The sequence below is a fragment of the Pinus tabuliformis genome, chromosome Q (assembly GCF_031772625.1).
Source record: "Pinus tabuliformis cultivar Carrire ecotype Pingquan chromosome Q, CPIR1, whole genome shotgun sequence".
NCBI lineage: Eukaryota > Viridiplantae > Streptophyta > Pinopsida > Pinales > Pinaceae > Pinus > Pinus tabuliformis.
Genome location: NC_142296.1, coordinates 431301352 through 431325262, shown reverse-complemented (window position 1 = coordinate 431325262; position 23911 = coordinate 431301352). Strand labels below are relative to the sequence as shown.

The window sequence follows — 23911 nt, the reverse complement described above, 5'->3', positions numbered from 1 at the left end:
AAAATGGGCCTAATCCGATTGGCAATGATCTTGGAGATGATTTTATAAAGTACATTGCATAATGAAATAGGCCTGTAATCGTCAAATGATGAGGGGGAGTCTGATTTGGGAATGAGCGCTATAAAAGTGGTGTTTATTGCATCATAGATTTGTCCCGTCAATCTGCTTTCCTCCACCACCCTCAGGATGTCCTCTCCAAGAAGCTCAAAAAAGGCTAAGTAGAACTCTATGGTCCATCCATCCGGACCTGGACTTTTTTCTCTCTAAAACCATTTGATGGTGCTCTCCAACTCTGCCATAGTGACTGGTCCTGTGAGAGAATCAATGTCCTCCTCCATTACATATCTGGGGAAATGTGATGCCACATTGATGATTTCTGCCAAATTTGTGCCCGTCGGATTCTTGTACAGTTGCCTGAAATGTGAGGTGCCAAGCTGTGAGAGCTTGTTGAAAGAATCAGCCACTCCTCCGTCTGGCATAGGAAGATTCCAAATAGTATTTGCCAGCCTTCTTCCTTTTGCGAAATTGTGGAAGAAACGGGAATTTTCATCCCCATCTTTGAGCCATACAGCCCTACTCCTCAGCCTCAGGGACTCCTCTCTGAGTTTTAAGATTCTGTGCTTCTGATTTTCGAGCTCCAATAGCCGAGATTTGTCCCCCATGGATCCAAAAGCCTGGTTCTGGTCATCTAGGAGGCCATGAATCTCTTCTTCTATATTAATGAGCTGAGCATCCTCTCTGATTTTCTTCTCTTTTGCCCATCCAATAGTCAAGTGTTTGAGCTCTGTAAGGTTTTTGACAAATCCTCTTGCCAATGATGCTTCTCTGTCAATAGGATGTGTCCTCCAGAAATTGGATACCAGATTGATGAAACTCTGATCCTCGAGCCAGAGGTGATTGAATTTGAATGGAGATTTCGGCTTTGGAAGGGGGCCCATGATCTCCATAAGGATAGGAGAGTGATCAGATATGCCTCCCGATCCAACCCATTGTTTAAGACGATGGAGTTTTTGAATCAATGTCCCTTTGAGAATAAATCTGTCTAGTCTACGGGCAAGTGTAGCTTGTCCCACTCTCCTATTTCTCCAGGTTGGAAGGGGCTTCTGCATAGGGACGTCAACCAAATCATGTAGATCCAACAGTCTTCTCATGAAGTCTGTAATAGAGTCAATCTGCGCCATAGAGCCCCAGGATTTTAATATTTTCTCCAAGTACTGGATTCATATGAACACTGTGCATCCTACTGTCTAGTAAAAATCAAGCCAAGGGACTTCTGATTGTCTATGTCTGAAATTAAAACGTGTTTTTTGGGGGGTCAAATTGCTAATCATGTGAATTGAAATCTAATTGAAACGTTTGCAGATCACTTTTCAATGCTCAGATTTGAATTTGAAATCCAAATTAGATAATGGTAGTTCTAAACCCATAATCTCATTGGATACCTGAAATTTTGTTGTGAAGCTGAAAGAATCAAGCTTTCTACAATAATTGAACTTGGCAATTTGAGTATGAGAATATCCCTGAGATTAACATCAAAAAATCAATGGTCTATTGGATTTTTAACTAGAGTATTCCTCAAAGAAGCAGATAATACAAAAGGTCCAGTTTGAGAAGTCGATGAAGGAATTTCCATTTTAACCATAAAATGTGCGGTTTGAAATGCCAACCCTTTTTTACATAACCGACCTTCATCCAAAGGCCACATGCCTTGGTATGAATTTTAATAATAATCAGATCAATGCCAAAACAACCAATAGTTGAAACCACAACGTATTATTCCTTCCATTGCTTTACTATTTTAAAAATGAAATGACAAATTAACCTTGGGGCTTTACCTTGGGCACATTTAGAACCAGCACACTCTTCTTGTTTTCACCTGATATTGAAGCTAATTTTATTTTTTGATCGCATTTCACACACATAACTTGATGTGCTCATGGTAAATAATACAATGTAAAGATAACTTGATGTGCTCATGGTAGAAAATACAATCGAAACTTCTTTCGCTCATGCATATTACACACTTTTTGATCACTATTTCTTTCCTTCTTCTTTGCAACAATAACATTTTCGCTCATGTGATTGTTAATTTATTTTATTCTATGAATATTGTAATTATTTATAATTGGGTTGCTTTATTAATTTAAATCTAATTTATCTTGGCATTCTTGAAAATGATCAACAATAGTAAAGTCAATCTTTAACCAAAATTTGTTCTACAAATTTTGGTTACAACACCGATCAAGTCGGGGACTTCCACGTACCACCGGACCATAGATTGGGCTGAACCAAATCTCTGTTTCAGTCAATCACCCATGCACCATATTCCAAGCATAAATGAAGAATCTCATGGAATAAACCAAAAAAAACCAAACTAGGTCTTCTAGAGGTCAAACCACCTCAACTCTCAACCACAGTGATTCCACCTCTACGGTTCGGAAATCACTAACATGAACCAGATTGGTCTCTACCCAAGTTTTCAAGGGATCAAGGAACTAATAAATCAACCCACAACCTTCCAGAACTCCAGAGTGTTTGTTCCAACCGCAGCTCCAGGGACTAGTAACTCAAAGCAGCAAGGGCTCCAAATCGTTTGTTCCAACCAACAGCTCTAAGAACTAGTATCTCAACCCAAGTTGTTCCATGGCTTCCAGAGAGTTTGCTCCAACCCACGATCATAAAGAACCTAAGCACCAATCATAAAACAAGTGGAAGAACCCACAACACCATGGCTATCGAGGAAATGGCAAGGAAATGCTAAAACCCCCTGTCAATCTAGGAAAATATCCATGTCAATGACAACACATAACCAACGACTCACATGCATATACCATGCATCCATAAATCAGCAAGGGAATCACACATGAAACCTGTTACCTGCAAAGTAATACAGTTTTAGTTGTTGATCCCACTGTTTCCTTGCGCTTCCCTACTTTCCTTTGCCTTCTTTCTCCAAATCCAAGTGAATTCCCAAGTGCTCCAAGAATGCTCCAATATTTCTCAAAGTGTGCAAGAGAATGAGAGAATGAATGAGAGAACCAAAAATGAATTGGAAAAAGTTGTGGATTGATCGCAATAGACCTTTTTATCATTAGGGACTCTATTTTCTTTATTTTCCTTCATTTATCTTTTAATTTCCTTATCATGAAAATCTATGTCTTTTCACCTTCCTTTTCACCTATTTTTCTTTATTTCAATAAATAAATGCCAATTATTTCCTCACCAATTTCTAGAGCCATTAATTAATCACAAGTGATGCCCACTAAAGTGTTTTTCTGATCATTCATCTTGGAATACATGTCCCATGACCTTGGTCTTGTTTTATTTAAATGGAAAATCAACCAAGGGTTGTTACAAACCCCTCCCCCTTAGGAGAACACCATCCCCGGTGTTCTATGACACCTATGACCAGCAAACCACTGAAAAAAAAACATATTTCCCATGGAGCTTTATAACATAACTTGATGCAGTAGTTACAATAGCATCTTACTGAAAAACAAGACAAACATGCTGCTTAGTGGACCTTTATAACACATTTCATTGTGATATTTACAACAACATCCATATACACATACATGTACCAAAATTTCATTTGCTTGAACCAACAAATAGTGAACAATATAAAGCCCCCATATGATCATCCATCTCCCATGTAGCTTCATCGGGCACAAAGCGCTTCCACTACACTTTAACCTACTCAATTGCTTTGTTCCAGAGCATGAGTTGTTTTCGTTGTAATATGAATTGTTGTTTTGGCTGGAATTCTCCCACTGGGTCCACGTACAATACAGAACAGTCAATCACATGATAAACATCCTAGACATATCTTTTAAGTAATGAAACATGGAAAACATCATGGGCTTTCACTATCGAAGGAAGTGCAAGTCGGCATGCCACTAGTCGAAAACTCTTAAGGATCTCAAAAGGCTCGCAACACTGAGGTGCCAACTTGGCACATGATCCAATCCTCAAGGAGATCCTCTTGGGATTGATGTGCAAGTACACATTTTCTCTAACTTGAAACCCCTTATATTCCCTTTGTTGATCTGCAAAACACTTCTGGTTGTCTTGTATTGCCTTCAAATTCCTCTTAATAACTTGCATTTCTTATTCCATCTCTGCCAACATGTTCGATCCAATCAACACCTTGTTCATTGGCTCGCTCCAGTTGATAGGAGTATTACAACTCCGCCTATAAATAACCTCAAATGGACTCATCTTCAAGGATTCTTGATACCCAATGTTATATGAAAACTCCACTAGTGGAAGATACGCTTCCCATTTTCACTTTTAATGCATGACATACATCCTCAACATGTCCTCAAGAATCTTGTTAACCCTCTTCATTTTTCCATCTGTTTGTGGATAATAAGTTGTAGTGAAAACCAACTATATCATCAAACCTGCAAAAAACTCCTTCCAAAACTTGGAAATAAATTTGGCATCTCTATCTGATATAATCTTCTTAGGAACACCATGCAATCTCACTATCTCCTTGGTGAAAATCTTGAGCTACCTCACTAGATGAATTTGTAGACTTAACTGCAATGAAGTATGCTACCTTACTTAACCTGTCAACCACAACCACGATGGAATCATCTTGCATCAATTTCCTCGGAAAAATTGTAATGAAATCCATGGAAATGACCTCCATTTCCACTTTGGAATCAGAATCGGTTGTAGTAAACCAACTAGATTCTTACACTCTAATTTTACCTGTTGGCAGTCCAAACATCTAGCAACAAACTCAACCACCTCCTTCTTCAAGTTCACCCAATGATATAACTTCTTAATTTTTTTCAATGTCGTATAATATCACGGGTGACCTGAATATGGCTTAACATGAAACTCCCTCAAGGTAAGCTTCTTGAGATCATTGTCATTTGACACTTAAATCATGTTCATGAATCTGACCAAGCCATCTACTATGAGATTATATTCCTCATCCCTATCAACTTCACCCTACTAATGTAACTTGTGAATCAACTACTGAAATATATCATCATACTACCCAGCCTACAGGATTCTCTCCTACAAGTATGTCCCATAAGAAATCACTACTACAATATGATTCCCCGGAACTATCCTGCTAAGAGAATTTGCAACCCTGTTCTCTTTTCCCTTGATGTACCTGATCTAGAAGTCAAATCATTGAGGGTAATCAACCATATAGCTTGCCTGGAATTCAGACTGGATTGATCAAATAGGTACCTCAATCCACTATGATCACTCATCAACATGAAGCTCCTGCCAAGAAGATAATGCCTCCACATCTACAAGGCATGAATGATAGATACCAACTCAAGATCATGAGTCACATAGTTCTTCTCGTTCTCATTCAACTTCCTTGACTCATAACATAACATATCACCTATCATTCCTACATCAGACTCCACCAAGTCTTCTCTTGCAAGCATCTATACATATCAAAAAATCTTTATCAGGATCTACAATCTTCAATACTAAAGAATTCGTAAGAAAATGATTCAACTACTAAAAACTAGTTGTACACTCCCCTATCCATTCAAACTTTTTTCCTTTTCGCTGCAAAGATGTAATAGGATAGACAATCTGTGAGAAATTCCTAATGAAGCTCATGTACTAAGCTAATATTCCCATGAATTATCTAACCTCGTCCACATTCCAGGAGTTTCCCACTCCATTATAGCTTTAATCTTTTCCAGATCCATTGTTATCCCTTCCTTGGAAAAAACATGTCCCAAGTAGTGAATCTGAGACTGAAATAAATTACACTTTCTAAGCTTAGCATACAACTAATTATCTTTCAACAACCTCAACACTGCTTTCAAGTGCTCTGCATGCTCTTCCTAATTCTTTAAAAATATCAATATATCATCAATAAACACTATCATAAACTTGTCCAGATAAGGACGCAACACATTGTTCATCAAGCACGTGAAAGTAGTTAGAGAATTAGTAAGACCAAAAGGAACCACCACAAACTCATAATGCCCATACATGGTGTGAAATGCAGTATTGTAGATGCCTTCTTCTTTGATGCACACTTGATGATATCTTGATCTCAAATCAATCTTTGAAAATATTGATGATTCATTCAAATGATCAAACAAGTCATCAATCTGCGACAAAGGGTGTCTGTTCTTGATCGTCACCTTGTTCAACTTCATGTAATCAATGCACAACCTGAAAGTACCGTCCTTATTCTTTAAAAACAATGCTAGTGCACCTGAAGGTGGCACACTTGTCCTAATTTATCCCTTATAAATCATTTCCTTAAGTTGAAACTTCAGTTCCACCAACTCCAGAGTACTCATTTTGTAATGTACCTTTGATGCTAGTGTTGCTCCTCACATCAACATCAATAGAAAAGTCCACCTCCCTATGAGGAGGCAAATCTAAAATATCTAATGGAAATACATCCTGAAACTACTACAAAACATGATACCTCTTCAAAACTTCAACATCCTCAACATCCTTCACTTTGTCACTGGAAATATGAATTGCAAACAATACACATCCCTTTTTGCAACTACACGTTCCCTACATAGTTGTAATTATTCTCACTGATGTAGGCTTATTTTTTCCCTGTAAGACTCTCCTCTCTACATTGTCATTCAAGCACTCAATAACCTTATCATAGCAATCTACCTTAATCTTGAGAATGTACAACTAATCCATACCCAAAATCATGTTGTATAAACCCAAAGGAAGCACATTTAAATGTGTTGAAGCAGATATACCATTCAACTCAAACGCAAAAACTCATACCCAATGATGAACCCTTCTCTTGGTCTGTGTAGCCAACTACACAAATCAAGATTTTGAATGCACTTATTTATTCAAGCCACACTTATCCACTAGGTTAAGACTGATATAACTATAGTTATATCTGGGATCAATCGAAATAGAAACAACTTGATCACAAAGTTTACCTTCCATCTCAATAATAGATGCTTGATGATCATACTACCTATTATCCATTGCTAGATAAATTTGAGGAATGCTTTGACAAACATCCCCAATTGCTTGTGCCTCTTGAGCACTATAAATCTGAGGTCTGACTCCCTAATGTTGTGGACAATCTCTGCTATGATGATCTACACCACAAGTCCAACACTACAAAGGATCCTTACCATCACCTTTGTTCTTCTCCTCAAACTAAAAACCATGCCCTTTGTCAATAGCATTGAAATTATTATACGACACTACATTCTCCTTGTTACCTGCATCCTGAGGTCTTCCTTGCTTCTTATCCCACTTTCCTTTAGTCTTGTCATTCCCTTTCCAATATTGCTTAGGCTCAGACTTAAACTTTGACTGCTCATAACAATGTTTCTGATCCAAATTTAAACAGGAATGCAACAAATTATAGATATAACCATAAATACAGAGTTGCAACAGAAATAACAATTCCTTTCATTAATAGCAAATAATGAAATATACTTACAAACATAATGGAAATGAGACTAGCTCACGCGATGGTAGCTTATCTCTGAGAAGAGATGTGGCAGCTACATGCCTCTAAATTGAGTTATAATGAGTCTCAAGGGCCTTTTTGTTATTGAACAATAAGATAAAACCATAAACAACCAAGACCCTAACCCGAGGAGATGTAACACCAAGAGTTTATGGGCCCCGTTGGGGTTAGTTGGGCAACCAACATCCCGGGGTCGTAACTTGGTTATATTATCTCTGTTTGACATGCATGATACCTCGTTGGAAAGATCTCTTCGAGTACTACAACTAAAAATAAAACTTCAATGAAATATTTAGAATAATATTTCAAAAAAAGACGTCGTTTAGGGCCTCAAAACGGCTCCGAAAGTTCAGGACCCGAAAAACTGCCAAAAATAGTAAATTGTGCTACAATTAAGGAAACTGCAAAAAACTGACAGCACAAGGTGAGGTTCCAAGTGGAATAGGTGGGTGGCCACCAATATCCACCTAGATCATTCCTCCGCCCTTAGGAAGCAATGGTATCAATTGCGTTGAGTGCCTCCATAAGATGAGGAAATTTCTGCTAAACTTGGTCCTTAGCGAGCCATTTTCCTTGGTGCGGGAGTTGGTCGGCTTTGACAACTTGATACAGTTGGATCTTATGCTAGAAATTGTACTTGATCTATGTGTCCATGATCTGATCAGTTGCAGCTTGTTCCATACAGTCTAGATTTAACTTTGTTGGTGTGAGTTGTTCTACAATGCTGGATGTGTCCAGTAATGGTGGAAAGTATGGCCGAAGGCGATTCACAATGAACACTAGGTGCAGGCCACAGAATGGGGGAATGCTAAGCTCAAAATCATTATCTCCCATAGCCTTTGTGATGGTGTATGGCCCATATCGAAGCGGGTGAATCTTGCGGTGGGGCCCAACGAGGTGCTCCTTCTGCAAATGTAGTCAACCTTTGTTGCCCACCTGGAACTTGTGTGGCACCCAATGTTGATCATGCCGCTTCTTGTACTTAGCATTGGATTTTTACAATATGTCATGGACCTATTGGCAGATGTGTTGAATGTTCTCAATTAAGTTATTTTCCTTATTGGCTTCGGACTGGACATGAGTTGAATCTTCCAGAGTCACTGCAAATGGTATGAACACATCAATGGGACATACTGGCTAGAATCCCAAGCCCACCTGAAAAGGGTTGTGGCCAATCGAGCTGTGGAGAGCTCGTTTGTAGTTGTGTTTGACATAAGGGAGGCTCTCATCCCATGTGCTTGGATGCTTTGAGTTGTACATGCGCAAAATGTGTACGATCATCCTGTTAACGACCTCTGTCTGGCCATCAGTTTGGGGATGGAAAGTTGTGGACTTAGTGAGATTGGTGTCCATCATTGACCAGAGACTGGACCAAAATGTACTAAATAACCTGTTGTCCTGATCTGAGATGATAGATTATGGGAACCCAAAGTGTACCCACACTCATTCAAATAAGAGTTTAGCAATGGCTTCTATTGTGATACTCTTCTTGCAGGCTGCCATAATGGCCATCTTCGAGAATCTGTCGACCACCACAAAAACATAGTCATTTCCATGCTTAGTAGAAGGATGGCCTAACATGTAATCCATGGAGATGGATTCCAAAGGTCGACTAGGGATAGGCAATAGAGCATAGAGACCTTTCTTCTTGATGGTCAGTTTGGCAATGGCGTAGGCAGTGTAGGATTTGACGTACTTCTCAACATCCTGTCGAAGATTCAGCCAATAGAAATACTTCTTCAGTATTGCCACCATTTTCGCGACCTTAAAATTCCCAGTGGGCCGACTGTAGTGCACTTCCCAAATCATCTTCGCACGCTCACTTGCAGGAACACAAATGTGTCCCAGGTGGTATAACAGAGCATCCTAGAGGTGAAAATATAGAACGTGCTGACCCTCCAAAAGCATATGGTATGTGTGGTCGAATTCTAGGTCGCTTTTGCAGAGAAGTGGCCAATCAGAAGTCTCGTGCCCACAAGACTTGAGCATGGTGGTTAACGCCATGATCGGTGGTCGGTTAAGGCAATATGCAACATTATTTTTGTTCCCCTTCTTGTACTTGATATTCAAATGGAACTGTTTCAAGTATGTGGACCACCTTTTATGGTGATCATTCTCCAACTTCCCTTGCATCTGTATGAATTGCAGGGGTCGATGGCCTATGTGGACGATTGTTTCCTTCCCCAAAATGTAATGCTTCCATTGTCGGTAGGCCTAAACAATGGAATACATCTATTTTTCATAAGTTGGATACTTCCGGACTATGTCTGAAAGAGTCTCACTATGATATGCCACTAGATGCCCATGTTGAGTAAGGGCTACCCCAATAGCATAGTTAAAGCCATTTGTCTCGATCTCAAATGGTTGTTGCAAATCTGGTAATATGAGCACTGGTGTAGAGTAGAGGCGATGTTTCAACTCTATGAATGCCTTTTGTTGAGATTCAGACCAAAAGAATTTTTCTTTCACTCCTCCTTAGTGACTTGACTCAAGGGCCAAGTGATATGAGATAACCCCAACATGAACCTATGGTAGAAATTGGCAAGACCCAGAAAGTGATGAAGCTTTGTCAGAGTGGTTGGGGCTGGCCAATCCCAAATGACTTGGATCTTGGCTGGATCCACACGAACCCCCCATTCATCAATAATATATCCCAGATATTGAACCTGGGTCATGCCAAAAGTGCATCTCTCCAAATTGGCACATAGCTTGTGTTGCCGCAGTGTTTGAAGAACCTGTCGGATGTGGTGGAGGTGCTCTGCCCAACTCTGGTTGAAGATAAAGATGTCATCCAAGTATACCACTACAAATGAGTTGGTGAATGGCCACAAGATGTCATCCATCAGCCTCATGAAGGTTGCAGGAGCATTCGTCAACCCAAAAGGCATAACCAACCACTAAAAAGGCCCTCCTTAGCTTTGAAGGTAGTCTTCCACACATCGGAGGGTTCGATTGGTACCTGGTGATATCCGGACTTCAAGTCGATCTTGCTGAAATATTTTTGCCCCCTCGAGTTGGTTCAGAAGGTCATCAATCCGTGGGATCGAGAAGCTATTCTGGTCAGTGATCTTGTTCAGCGCCCGATAGTCAATGCAAAGTCTCCAAGTCCCATCCTTCTTCTGTACCAACATGATCGAGCTCCCACAGGGCAATGAACTTGATTGATTGTGACCTTTCTGTAGCAACTCCTGAATTTTCCTCTTGATTTAACCATTCTCCAGAATGGAGCGTTGATAGATTGGTCCACTAGGTAACGATGTACCTAGGTTTAGATCAATGGAGTGCTTGACATGACAGTGGAGAGGCACCCCTGCGAAGGAGGTGAAGATGTCCTCGTACTCCTCCACCACCTTCTCCATCTATCGTTGTCGTGTGGAGGGACCCTGTTTGGAGGTTGTGGCCACCATCTTCTTCTTTCCTTGAGGGTGTACCATCATGAAAACAAATTTCCCAGTTTTGGAAATGAGTTTACTGCATTGTTTTGCAGTAACCAGAGAGATGGCAGTAGGTGGTGCTACCTCCGATATCCTGTACAACTTATTTACCAATGTAACAATAACAACACGAGGCCTTGACTCATACATAGCATGTCGCTTCCACAAGTATGGTTGGCCTAATAATACATAACAAACATAAAGGGGAGCAACATCACATAATACCTCATCCATGAAGGGCTTGATGTTGTATGGAAGGCGGCATTGCTGGCTCACGCGGAGATCCCGTCCTTGGTGAATCCACCCGATGGTGTATGGTTTTGGGTGTGTTGTGGTCAATAAACCTAGCCGCTTCATGACGTTTGCTGGAATGAGGTTCTTTTGGCTCCCGTTGTCGACAATTCACTGTAGCGGGGAACCCTTTACCCACATCTTGGAGTGGAAGAGACGCTCCAACTCCTCTGTATCTTTGGGTTCCTCCTTCTAGATCTTTGTGGTGGAGACAGTAGCGTTGGGCTCCACATCAATAATCTTCTTCCCTTTCTCATTCCCCTTGTTGTTTTCTGACTCAGAGTCGTAACATGCATCTGATTCTAAAGCCTTCAGCTCGGACACCGGTGACTGTTTGGCCCGACACTCACTTGTGTTGTGGGTGGAGCTCTTATGGAACTCACACCACTTTCCTATGTCCTTCTTCTACTTTGCAGTGTTGTCCTTTACTTGTGGCCTTGGTGGGTGGTCCTAGGCCATCCCACCTTGGATTTTTCCTTTGTTTTGTGGTTTTGGGGCACCTTTCCCTTGCTTCACATTCACAGATCCAAAGTCTCGCTTCTTCTATTTAAACTTCTACTCGATCTTGATGGTGTATCGGTACATCATTCCGAGGAAGGAGATGTCCAGGAACTCCATCTTGTCCTGGATGTATCTATGTAGTTAGCCATGGTACTTGAGTACCAAATGTTTCTCATAATCCTTGATACCCAACTTCCTGCAAAGGGTATGAAAAACATTAGTAAACTCTGGCATATCTTGTTCCCTTCCCTGCCACAGCGTGGTCCACTTTATGTATTTGTCCTCGTAGCTCCCAATAGGTTAGTACTGCTCCTTGATGGTGTTCCAGAATGAATTCTAAGTGGGAGCGGCTAAAAACAGTGAGGTCGTATTTTCATGCCTCTGCTCACAATACGTTTCCCACCAGTCCTTGACGTGGGGGGTGACTTTGAGAAGAGAAAAAGAAATCTTTTCCCGGTTGGCAAAATCACGAACATAAAAATATCCTTCTAGCAAATGCAACCATTTATCTATGATGTTTCCATCTATTTGGCCCTCAAATATGGGAATGTCAAAGTTTACTTGTACCTTAAAAGGTGTGGAGCCTCTAGAGTGACTGTTGGATATGGATGTGCCACAGGTGGGCAACCATTGAAGGATCTGGGAAAATTTATCCATCATCGCATTCTTTTGTTTCTCAAGGGTCTCCTCAAGAAATGTTTTGATAGGATCTCCTACTCCCTCATCTTTCTTTTCTTCCCCCATGGGAGGCTGTCAGGATTTACGAGGCTAGTCTTGCAAAGGTTCGACCAGTTCGAGACCTAACTCCTTATATCCTGACCTCGTTGGGGACATGCAAAGAAAAACAGATAAAGATTAGACCACTCTGATACCACTTATTTTAATTTAAACAAGAATGCAACAAATTACATATATAACCATAAATATAGAGATGCAGCAAAAATAACACTTCCTTTCATTAATATCAAATAATGAAATATGCTTACAAACATAATGGAAATGAGACTAGCTCGGATGATGGTAGCTTATCTCTGAGGAGAGATGTGGCAACTACATGCCTTTGAACTGATTTACAATGAGGCTCAAGGGCCTTTTTATTATCGAACAATAAGAGAAAACCCTAAACAACCAAAACCCTAACCTGAGGAGATGTAACACCAAGAGTTTATGGGCCTCGTTGGGGTTAGTTGGGCAGCCAACTTCCCAGGGTTGTAACTTGGTCATATTATCTTCATTTGATGTGCATGATACCTCATTGTAAAGATATCTCCAAGGACTACAACTAAAAACACGATTTCAATGAAATCACCTAGAAGAATATTGCCAAAAAAACATCGTTTGGGGCCTCAAAACGGCTTCGAAAGTTCAGGACCTGAAAAACTGCCAAAAATAGTAAACTCTGCTACAATTAAGGAAACTACAAAAAACTAATAGAACAATGGTGAGGGTCCAAGTGGAATAGGAAATCGGCCACCAATATCCACCTGGATCAGTTTCGGCTTCCCAATGACTTCATCCAATGACCGAAGCTCATCATACTCAATCTAATTTTTAGATGTTAAAGAAAATCCACTTATGAATCTTTGGACCTTTGTCTTCCCATCCTTAAGATAAGGCACATACACCTTAACAGCTCCAGAAACTTAGTCATATACTCTTGATCTATCGTACATCCCATCTTTAGCTCATAAAACTCCTTGGTCTTTCCATCATAATATCTCCTTAACAAATACTTCTTCTTGATGAGTCTTTTGAACTCATGCCAACTCAACTCCTCTATCATTATACCTCGGACATGATTCACATATTCCCACCAATTATCTGCTTTTCCCTTAAGACTGAAAATAACTATTGTGGCTTTCATGTTCTCTATATAATCATGCAGCTCAAATAACTTCTTCATTCCAAGTAGCCACACTTTTGCATCTTCCGGTTTCTTTAGCTCTCCATCAAAGGTAGGAAGCTTGGATTTTTTGAACTCATCTGAAAAGTACCCGCTTTCACTTCTCTTGTAAGGATGATAGTGATGATGACCATGTTGTATATTTGAACCAGAACTAAAATAGAACCCATAATCACTACCTCTCTTGTCAGGTGTATCCATCCACCTTCCACCTCTGACCATGTCATCCATGTCTGACCCGTCTCCTCGATGAGACCTGCTACCATATGCCCCATCAGTCCTTTCCTCTTGTCCATATGCCCCATCAGTCCTTTCCTCTTGTCCATAATTGATTCTTAGTTTTCCCTGTCTTTGTAAAATTGATAAGCTCTGAAGAATCATTGCATTGACATTTTCTTGTTTTTCCTAAGCTTTCAAAAGCCTTTCCTATGACTAAATTATCCTATCATTATTTGTCTTGCAACTTCTAATTTTTTCCTTCATACTTCTCAAGGTATCTTCTTTGTCAGGAGAGTACTCTTCCCCATATTTCTCAGTTGATCTGTAAGGAGATTCATGTGAACTGTGATCCACATTTTGCTTGTCAGATATGATCTTCTTCTTCTTGCAAACATACCATGTTATATAAACCAAATATAAACATAATCAAACATACAAAAATTGTACCACTGACGATATACATTACAATCATAACCACTGAATTGCATGCATAACACTGACATGCATGCACAATAATCACATCCCGCCCATCTAGTCCACGTGTTTGAACATGGAAGCTTTGATACCAATTTGTAACCACCCCTTCCCACGTTTACCCACTTTTACAAGCTCTCTAGGGTAAACATGAGAAGAGCGTCACTATGTCATGACCCAACCTCAAAGTTCCATTTATGGAAGTGGGGCCTACAAACTGATAACAAACTGACATCCCACAAGGACTATAGACCACGCAGGAGCCTACAAACCATCCTAGGTGATTAATCCCTGTGCTGTAATTATTTTTCACAAGTTTTGCACCCAAACCGCACCCTTAACACTTTGTGAGTGCGGTTATGAGGTTCCAATTGCACCCACAAGCATACATCCATGAAGTTATGGCCTAAATTCTCCTGTTCTATGCCAGCAGTCCCAAGATTTGAACCACTTTTCTAGGCTAGCCTCTATACCAATGCCTAGAACTCCTATAACTTTCTAGAATCATATTTAACATGATGAAAATGCTAAACATTTAAACTTGAATCAAAAACATGACATATCCTTCCTAGAACACACTAGACATTTCATCAAACGTATGGAAAACATGTAAGATATAGGTCATGAATCCATATCTAATCATAAATTGATGGGCTTCATATGAGGATCACCAAGAAGGCTCTAATCCCTCTCTAGCTAGTTTCAATAACACTTGTTAGTCCATGCATTCATCAACCATTCAATAACTTATCAAAACATGTCAAGAGCTATAGATAGAATGCATCATATAACTAGAATACAACCAATAAATAAACAACATAGAAACCATGGAAAATCAGCCATAACATTACCATCATAATCAATACCAATTCCCATAGATCACAATAGGAAAATATATCATATTAACATGTGAAAATCTCAACCAAGTTAGGGACTTCCATGTACCACCCAACCATAGTGTGGGCTAAAATAAATCTCTCTTTTAGCTAATCGAACCTATGCCATATTCCGAGCATGAACGTGGGATCGTGGAATAAACCAAAATCAAACCAAACTAGGGCTTCTAGAGGCCAAACCACCTCAACCCTCAACAACAATGATTCCACCTCTACAATCTGGAAATCACTAACATCAACCAGATTAGTCTCTACCCAATTTGTCCAGGGCTCTATGAACTAGTAACTCAACCCACAACCTTCCAAGGCTCCAGAGTGTTTGTTCCAACTACAGCTCCAAGGACTAATAACTCAACCCACCAAGGTCTTTAGAGCGTTTGTCCCAACCAATGAATCCATGAACTAGTAACTCAACCCCAGTTGTTCTAGGGCTTCCAGAGTGTTTGTTCCAACCCATATCCATAAGGAACCTAAGCACCATTCAGGAAACAAGTGGAAGAACCCATAACAACATGGCTAGCCAGGAAATGTCAAGGAAAGGATAAAACCCACTCTCAATCCAAGAAAATATCCATGCCAATGACAACACATAACCAGAGACTAACATGCATATATAATGCATCCAAAAATCAAGAAGGAAATCACACATGCAACCTAGTACCTGCAAAGAAATCTAGTTGTAGTTGTTGATCCCATTATTTCCTTGCGCTTTGTTGATTTCCTTTGCCTTCTTTCTCCAAATCCATGTGAATGCCCAAGTGCTCGAAGATTTCTCCAAGATTTATCTAAGTGTGCAAGAGTATGGGAGAATGAGAGAACCAAAACTGGATCGAAAAAATATCAAACTCACAAAAGTTGTAAACTGGTCCTCATTGAGGCCTCTATTTTCTTCATTTTCCCTCTAATTTCCTTAGCACGTAAAGTTATGTCTCTTCACCTTCCTTTTCTCATTGATATTAAACATCCAGGTGGACTGCTACAACCAATTGCAATTCTAGAATGGAAATGGGAGGTCATTTACATGAACTTCATCATAAGGTTGTTGAAGACAATGAAGCAGCATGATTCCATCATGGTCATTGTGGACAAGTTGACAAAGGTTGCACACTTCATTCCGGTGAAGTCTACTTACTCAACTAGAAATGTGGCACAAGTATTCATCAGAGATGTGGTTAGACTACATGGTGTTTCAAAGAATATTGTCTTGGACAGGGATGCGATGTTCACTTCCAGGTTTTGGAATGATTTATTTGTAGGTTTGGGCACATAGTTGGCCTTCAGCATAGCTTATCATTTGTAGACATATGGACAGACATAGAGGGTCAACAGGATATTGCAGGACATCATGAGGATGTATGTGATGCATCAACAATGGAAGTAGTAAGAGTATCTCCCTTTGCTAGAGTACGCATACAAAAATGGTTATTAGGAGTCATTGAGGATGCGTCATTTTGAGGCATTGTATGGGCAGAGTTGTAACACTCCTATCAATTGGAGTAATCTGGTTAGCAGGGTGTCGATTAGACCAGATATGTTGGCAGACATGGAACAGAAGATGTAGGTGATCAAGAAGAATCTAAAGGAAGCACATGATAGGCAAAAGAGTTATGCATATAAGAACAGGTTTTTCAAGGAGTTCCAAGTTGGGGAACAGGTGTACTTGCACATCAAACTGAAGAAGAGCTCCTTGCGGATTGGATCATGTGCCAAATTGGCACCATGGTTTTGTGGACCCTTTAGCATTATTGAGAGGATTGGGCAAGTAGTCTATCGACTTGCATTGCCTCTGACAGTGAAAGTCCATGATGTTTTCTATGTCTCATTGCTTAAGAAGTATGTTAAAGATGTTGATCATGTGATTGACTGGTCTGTATTGCAAGTGGAACCAGATGGAGAATTCCAATTGGAACCTCAGTGTATATTGCAGAAAAAGGTGCTCATGCTCCAGAACTGAGCAATCGAGCAAGTTAAATTGAAATGGAAACACTTTGGGATTGATGAAGCTACATGGGAGATGGTGGGTCAGATGCAGGCCATGTATCCTTCCTTTTTTTCCAGTTGAGGCAAAGCAACTTTGATATGCTGGTTTGGTGATTTCTTATGGTGGTCTGGTGATTGCTTATGGTGGTCTGGTGATTGCTTATGGTGGTCAATAATTTCTTATGGTGGTTTGGTAGTTTCTTTATGGTGGTTTAGTATTTGCTTATGATGGCTTGGTCTATGCTTCATTGTGGTTTAGTATTTGCTTTATTTTGGTTTAGTATATGCTTTCTGGTGATCGATATATGCTTTATGATGGTTGATATATGTTATATGATGTTTTGATATATGCTTAGATATGACGTTAGTATATTTTTGATATATGTTTTGTTATATAATTTGGAATATGTTTTTGTATCTATATTTATGGTGATGTTGCTATATGTACACCCATGTATGGATGTAAATATCGTAACAAGTTGTGTTATGAAGCTCCCCTATGCGGTATGGGTGTCATATCATTATGGTTATGTTATCATGTTATTATGCTATCATGTGGTTATGTTATCATGATTTTATGATGTCATGTGGATTGGAACTCAGCAGGATGATCATTGTAAATATCGTAATGAGTTGTGATATAAAGCTCCACTATGTGGTATGTTGTCATGTTGTCATGATGTTCATCTCTTGAGTAGATCTTTCATTGTAAATACTGTATCGAGTTGTGTTATAAAGCTCCATAAGAAATATGTCTTACTTCATCAGGTCGTTGAGGTATATGTGTGATTGAACACCGAGGACGGTGTCCCCCAAGGGGGAGGGTTCTGTAACAACCCTGGTGAAAATTTCATGTAATAAAAGTTAAAAACAATAACCATGGATGAATGGGACACTTATTCCAATATGAATATTGGGCAAGACATCCTAGGGGGTTTTCATTTGGTTGTTTATGGATAAGGAAATTGGAAAAGGAAATGTCTAAGGCTTTGGAAATGCAAAATGGAATTTTTGGCACAATTATTTATGAAAATAAGGAGAAAAAGGAGGTGAAAGGTCACAGGTTTCATGTGAGGAGGAAAATGATGGAAAATGAAGAAAATACAAGACTCATCCATAAAAATGCTTCGAAGGATCAGTTGTTAACCTTTTGTCAATTTAGCTTTGGAGCTCTTTCATTATTCTCTCTCTCTCATGCTCTTGGAAACTTAGAGTTTTCTTGGAGTGTTGTAGGGAAAAGTATCCGATTCGGATGACCCTATCCCACTCTAAGGGTGATAGTACCTCAGCAACAACTGTAAAGGAAACTACTGAAGGTTTACTTCTTTATGAAAGCAAAAGAGAATGAGGAAATGCACTAACCGTTGCCTTGCGCTTAATGTCGAATCCAAACTCTTCTCTTTGGCTGCTTGCTCCCAGCTCCTTGCCCTTTTGCTGGCCCAGCTACAATGAGATCCTGCAAAATGACAAAGAAGGAAACTACAAGCAACATGCAATCATAACTGATTCAAGGATTAGCGTAAATAAAATATACAATTATCACAATATAACATTGAAACAAGAGCATATAGAAGAACCTCAATAGCTTTTATTAATGAAGAAGTAAAGGTTCTGAGAGTGTTACAACCATTGAAGGCTCCAATCCAGCAACACCTCCCAGCAGAAAGAATTTCTCCTCTTCACCTCCCTCAAGCAATCACCCAATAGCTCTATAGTGAAACCAACAACATATCATTACTTTGCACAAAATTCCAGCCTCCTGAGCTCATAGGAGAGAGCTCAATATATAGATGAATTGAGAAAGGATGAGTCAGCTTGCAACTGATGTGTAGCTGCCTTGTGTCCTCTCTCTCTTCAGTTGATCTTCAGTTCTTGAGTCCACTTGGAGAACCTTGCTTCCACTTGGAGAAACAGAGCCTCTGACTCATTACAAGGCGAAATCCCTTATCCAAGTGTCATTTTTGGAAGATTCCAGAGCAATGACTCAGTGTGCCACTTGTCCCATCTCGCTCAGCGCAGGTGGCCTTTGTTCCACTTGCTTTGCAACGCAGGTACACCATGGAGGAGTTGAGTTTCAGCGCAGAAGCCTAGTGGAGCACCTGCTTTGATTTCAGGATTGCTTGTTTTTGAGTGTTTTCAGGTGGAGAACTGATCTGAGAGCTGTTGGTTTGCTGACCTTGTTCCTCTAGGGGTAGGAACATCATGTTTAGGGAATTTGGATCCCTTGGATTATTGACAATCCATGCCTGTTGCTGTAAGGCACAAAATTGTCTATAACATATGCCCCCTAAAGTATGAGGTCGTTTATCGGGTGAAATGCTTTATTAGGAGGATCCGAAGTTCATTCAATCTGCTGAGAAGTGTCCTGTAATAAGATACAATACAATACATTATTTTTCATACTTTTTCATGATCTAGCTGAGGCGGGCATTCCCATGCTCAGCTTTATAAATTCATTTTGGTACATAGCACAGACGATCGTCTGATGATAGACTGATAATTCTCTGCTGAAATTATCATCCTTTGAGAAGGATGATCATCTGCTGCAATGATGTACATATCAAATGTCTTTATATCCTGAATATATATCGCAGCCCGGATGGATGAAACTAGATCCGGGGTCTTCAATCTCTTCCGATCTTCACTCGATGTACAAGTCGATCCATGTGAGAATTTCTTGAAGTCGAACATGGAAAGACATCACTTGATTACCGGTCAATGATGTAAACCGTTAACAAGCGCGAGAGGAATCACCGATAAGGATGATGACCCTCAAGGTACGGCAGTACAATTCACATGGTGGGAATAAAGGACTTGGCGTCGACCACCATCCAAAATCTTCTGGTCGAAGGTCATTGATGTATACCTGTCGCCGGAAGTGAGAAACTTGCCATTGAGGCATGCAAGCTTCAAAGTACTGAAGGGGTTATTCCTAGATCAACTCCTTGGATAATGAGCTGATGTCGACAAGGAGCGATCCGTCAAAGGAGGGCCTTAATGAATCCCACATCAGTGACACGGAACGGAGCTAGTGATTGTGATGAGGTGAAAACAAACTGTGATGTATGATTCAGGGTGGCGGGCATGAAATGGATGAAGGACAACGTATGGCAGTGGATGGGACACGGTTGACTATCTGCAGAACAACATCTCTTGAACATATAACGACACTGATGTGATGGATCGGTAGCATTACCCCAAATGTGGATGGTGTGGCGAGGACCATGGTGATGAGACCGGTGAATGGAACAACCCAACCCGATGTGATACGGAGGACAAAGTGTCATGTTCAAGAGCGACTTACTACCATTAAAGCTGTGAGGTTCTCCCAATTTTTCCCCAGTCATTGCTGACCAGTACCTCTTTATTTTTATCAAGCTTGAGGAGGATAACATATGCTTGTTCTATAACCTGCCCTTCGGGCAAGCCCATCGTTATGTTTTAACGAGCCTAGCGATAGGGAAACTCGTTCTCATCTAAAGACAAGTTTGTCGCTATTTAATGAATTTAACGAGTCTAACGACAAGGATAACTCGATCCTTTTCATTTTTAGAGAGTCTGAAAAGGTACATAAAGTCAACTCCAAAATTCCTTTTTCGTCATCTAATCCCTTAAGTCCGAAAAAGTATAAAACAATACAGAAGGGATGAATTTTCGATTGCTTTAACGAGCCGAACAAAACAAGTGCTCGATCTTTTTGTGCAATAATCCCTCAGGTCCAAAAAGATTAAAATCTAGAGGAGGGATAGCTTTCCGGTCGCTTTAACGAGCTGGAAGGCCAAAACTCGGCAAACTTTTCATATTTTACGAGTCAGTGAAAAGAGCTCAAAGAAGACTCGTCTTTTGAGGAACGAGTGATGAACAGGGCAGCAGCAGATTCCAGGTACAGGTTGGAATATTCCAATCACAGCAGTGTCACAAGGATGGCTTAGTGAAATCACTCTTCGCAGCTGTTCCTCAAAATGGGTAAACAAACATATGGAGATGAACGATTGGCCAAATGAACGGATGGAGGTGATGGCATATAAACACGACCAATGGCTTTTAATATGGCAGTCAAAGGTTACATTTCTCAAGGTTATTTACTGGTTCATTTTTTCTGGGTGAGCTTGAACTCTAGGGGAAGATTGCTCACAACTTATGTTTATTTTTTAACGAGCATGAACTATGTGCTAAAACTGCTCGGATGATGCCCCCAGCATAATAATGCAGACGAGGCATATGCCCCCTAAACCTTAAGGGGTAGTTCATTTTTTAACGAGCTTGAATGCGACCAAACCTTGCTCAATTATACCAGTCTTAATACAAGGAACGCCTCAGGCGAGGTATTCTTATTTAAGGAGCTATACCTCACTAGCTACTCCAATTTGGCAAGTTTTGACTTTTGCCCCACATCCTTTCTTTATGCAAGCTGGAAACGGCTAATCCTACGAGTTTAACGGGTTAGACCTACAGGTTTAAAGGGAGGACCTAAAAATTTTAAAAATAAATAGTCGTCCGTGCTTGCACTCCAAAAGGTTCGCATGCCCCCAGGTATAAAGTATAATTTCAAGGCTACCCCTCCTCTGTCCCACCTCCGTTTTTCTACTTGTCGTCTTGCTATATTTTTAACGATACTTGTCTTCTCGTTATTTTTCGGTGTCGACGGTACTTGTCTTCCCATCAATTCACTTTTTGATTTTTGCAAGACCGCAACAGATAAAACATTGGTGTTACGGAGGGAGGCCCTCTTACTTATTATCCGAAAAATGGTTTTGTTCGCTGCCGCAAACTAAACTCTCTTTTCGGCGGCGTCTATCATTAGGTTGCTAAGGATGGTGACTACTTGTTGCAGCAATTTCATCTCTTTCTTTGGAGACTGCCCCTACTTATCCTTCAAAACATATGTTTTAATGGGTGAGGCTTGACATTCAAAGATGGTGGCTACTTGCCGCCACAAATGGATCTCCTCCTTAGGAGAGCCTACTTTTTTAGACAAAGGGAGCGAGAACTTTATCTCACTCACATAACTTTGACAAAAGAACTTTATCCTAGAACAACCCTCTCTTCCTTCCTTCGGACGGGGTACGGACTAGTCATGTTCTTCTGCGGAAATTAACTTTATACCCGAGGTTTTCTCTGCCCAAGGCAAGCCAGGGTGCATGCCCCCTGGGTCCCAGTTCTTTCTTCCGAATCACTCGCATTCATCGGGAAGTAGAACCGGGGGTGGAGGCATTCCTTGAGTGAATAAGCCGTTAAGGGATGGTATTTGACTATTTGCGATGCGTGATCCTCGAAATGAAAGTTGGTCTACGAGCTTGACCACTCTTCCTTCGTGCGGAAAACACATAACTCTGAAGAGTGAGGACACTATCGCCTCCATGCAATATATATAGTCTCGTCCAAGGAGTAAGTTATAAACCAAGGGTCCCTGGACGACCATGATGTTCATATGAACTGTCTTCCCTTTCAATGTAACTGGAACATTGGGGAGAATCCCTAACGGGTGACTGGTTCCTTTATCAAAACCTGATAGATTTCTCATCTCAGGTAAAAGCGCCGGGGAACCCAGTGCTTTCCAAGCAATAGAGGAAAGGATACTCACAGATGCCCCTTCATCAATGATAGTTCCAGCCATCACCATTCTGTAGATTTGGACGATGATTCTGAATGGGATACTGGCTAGTAACCGGGGTCTGCCTAGTTGATTCCAATCAAAGGATACAACTAGGCTGCTTGGTGGTGGGACCGAATACACGGCCGGATACGACCCTGACGATGTTCCTTCCTGCGATAAAGGAATGGGCGCATTGCCCTGATGCTCATCAGAGTCTGTGTTGATGAAAAGAATATGGACGGTGTCATCCTTATCCTCTTCAGTGAGGGTGTCATTTGAAGATGAATCTTCAACGACGGTGTCATTTGAGGATGAAACCTCTGAAGGAAGAACCGGGTCAACTGTCGTTTCGACCTTTAGACTTTCGTCTGGTCTGGATTCAGCACGTTCATTCTCAATGACTGACACTTCAGCTGACCACTTGAGCAGGCCAGCTGGATTTTCAACTATCGAGGGATTAGGCACGAGTTTTTGGTATCCAGGAGGAAGTCGTAACGGTGATACCGGACGATCTTCCAAAACTCTCTTCGCCTCATCTAAGAATGGACATCGGTGGATGGCGTGATCGCCTTCACACAACATACAGGGTGATCTTGGTCTCCCTTTTCGTCCTTCACTCTCGCTAGTTGACGGACTGCAATCAACATGACTACCAGAGGTTGATGCTACCGGATTGTGCAACCTGGGGGACCAGTCCCTTAGTATCCGGGGAATACAAGGACAATCACGATGGAAGTGGGTCCCTTTGCAAATGACACATGGCGATTTAGGCCCGGTCGGTGCAGTGTGTGGATTTTTGTCAGATGTCTTTTGCTTGCCCCCAGTCGCCTTCGCCATAGGCCCCTTCTGCTTCTTTTCTTTCTTCTTCTTTTCCTTCTTCTCCATGGGAGGCTGACTTTTGCCGGCTCTACCTTGCGAAGATGAAGGATCAGAGGAAGAATTGTAAGAAGTGGAAGGCTGGTGGGTAGCCCTAGACTAGTCTGACTGTTGATTCGAATGCTCAGGATTAGTGGCGATCTGAACTACATTAGTTGAAAAGAGCCATACAGGTAGGCCAATTGTCAATCCTGGAAGTGACAATGTGGCCATATGAGGCGCACCAACATCTCCCCAAGAGGAGAAGGGATTGGGATTTCCGCCAAGGTGACTTCCTTGGTT

The 23911-nt window shown here is 40.8% G+C and overlaps 1 protein-coding gene across 1 annotated transcript; it reads right to left on the bottom strand.

Annotated features, from left to right (window-relative positions):
• Positions 1-263: 263 nt before the first annotated feature.
• LOC149220068 (uncharacterized) lies at positions 264-1181 on the bottom strand. Its single transcript, XM_089386991.1, has one exon. The coding sequence runs from the start codon at positions 1179-1181 to the stop codon at positions 264-266; it is 918 nt and encodes a 305-aa protein (XP_089243117.1).
• Between the last annotated feature and the right edge of the window lie 22730 nt (positions 1182-23911).

Bases quoted from the DNA above. Each gene is read 5' to 3' on its own strand.
- LOC149220068 (XM_089386991.1), bottom strand. From the start codon at position 1,181: ATGGCGCAGATTGACTCTATTACAGACTTCATGAGAAGACTGTTGGAT.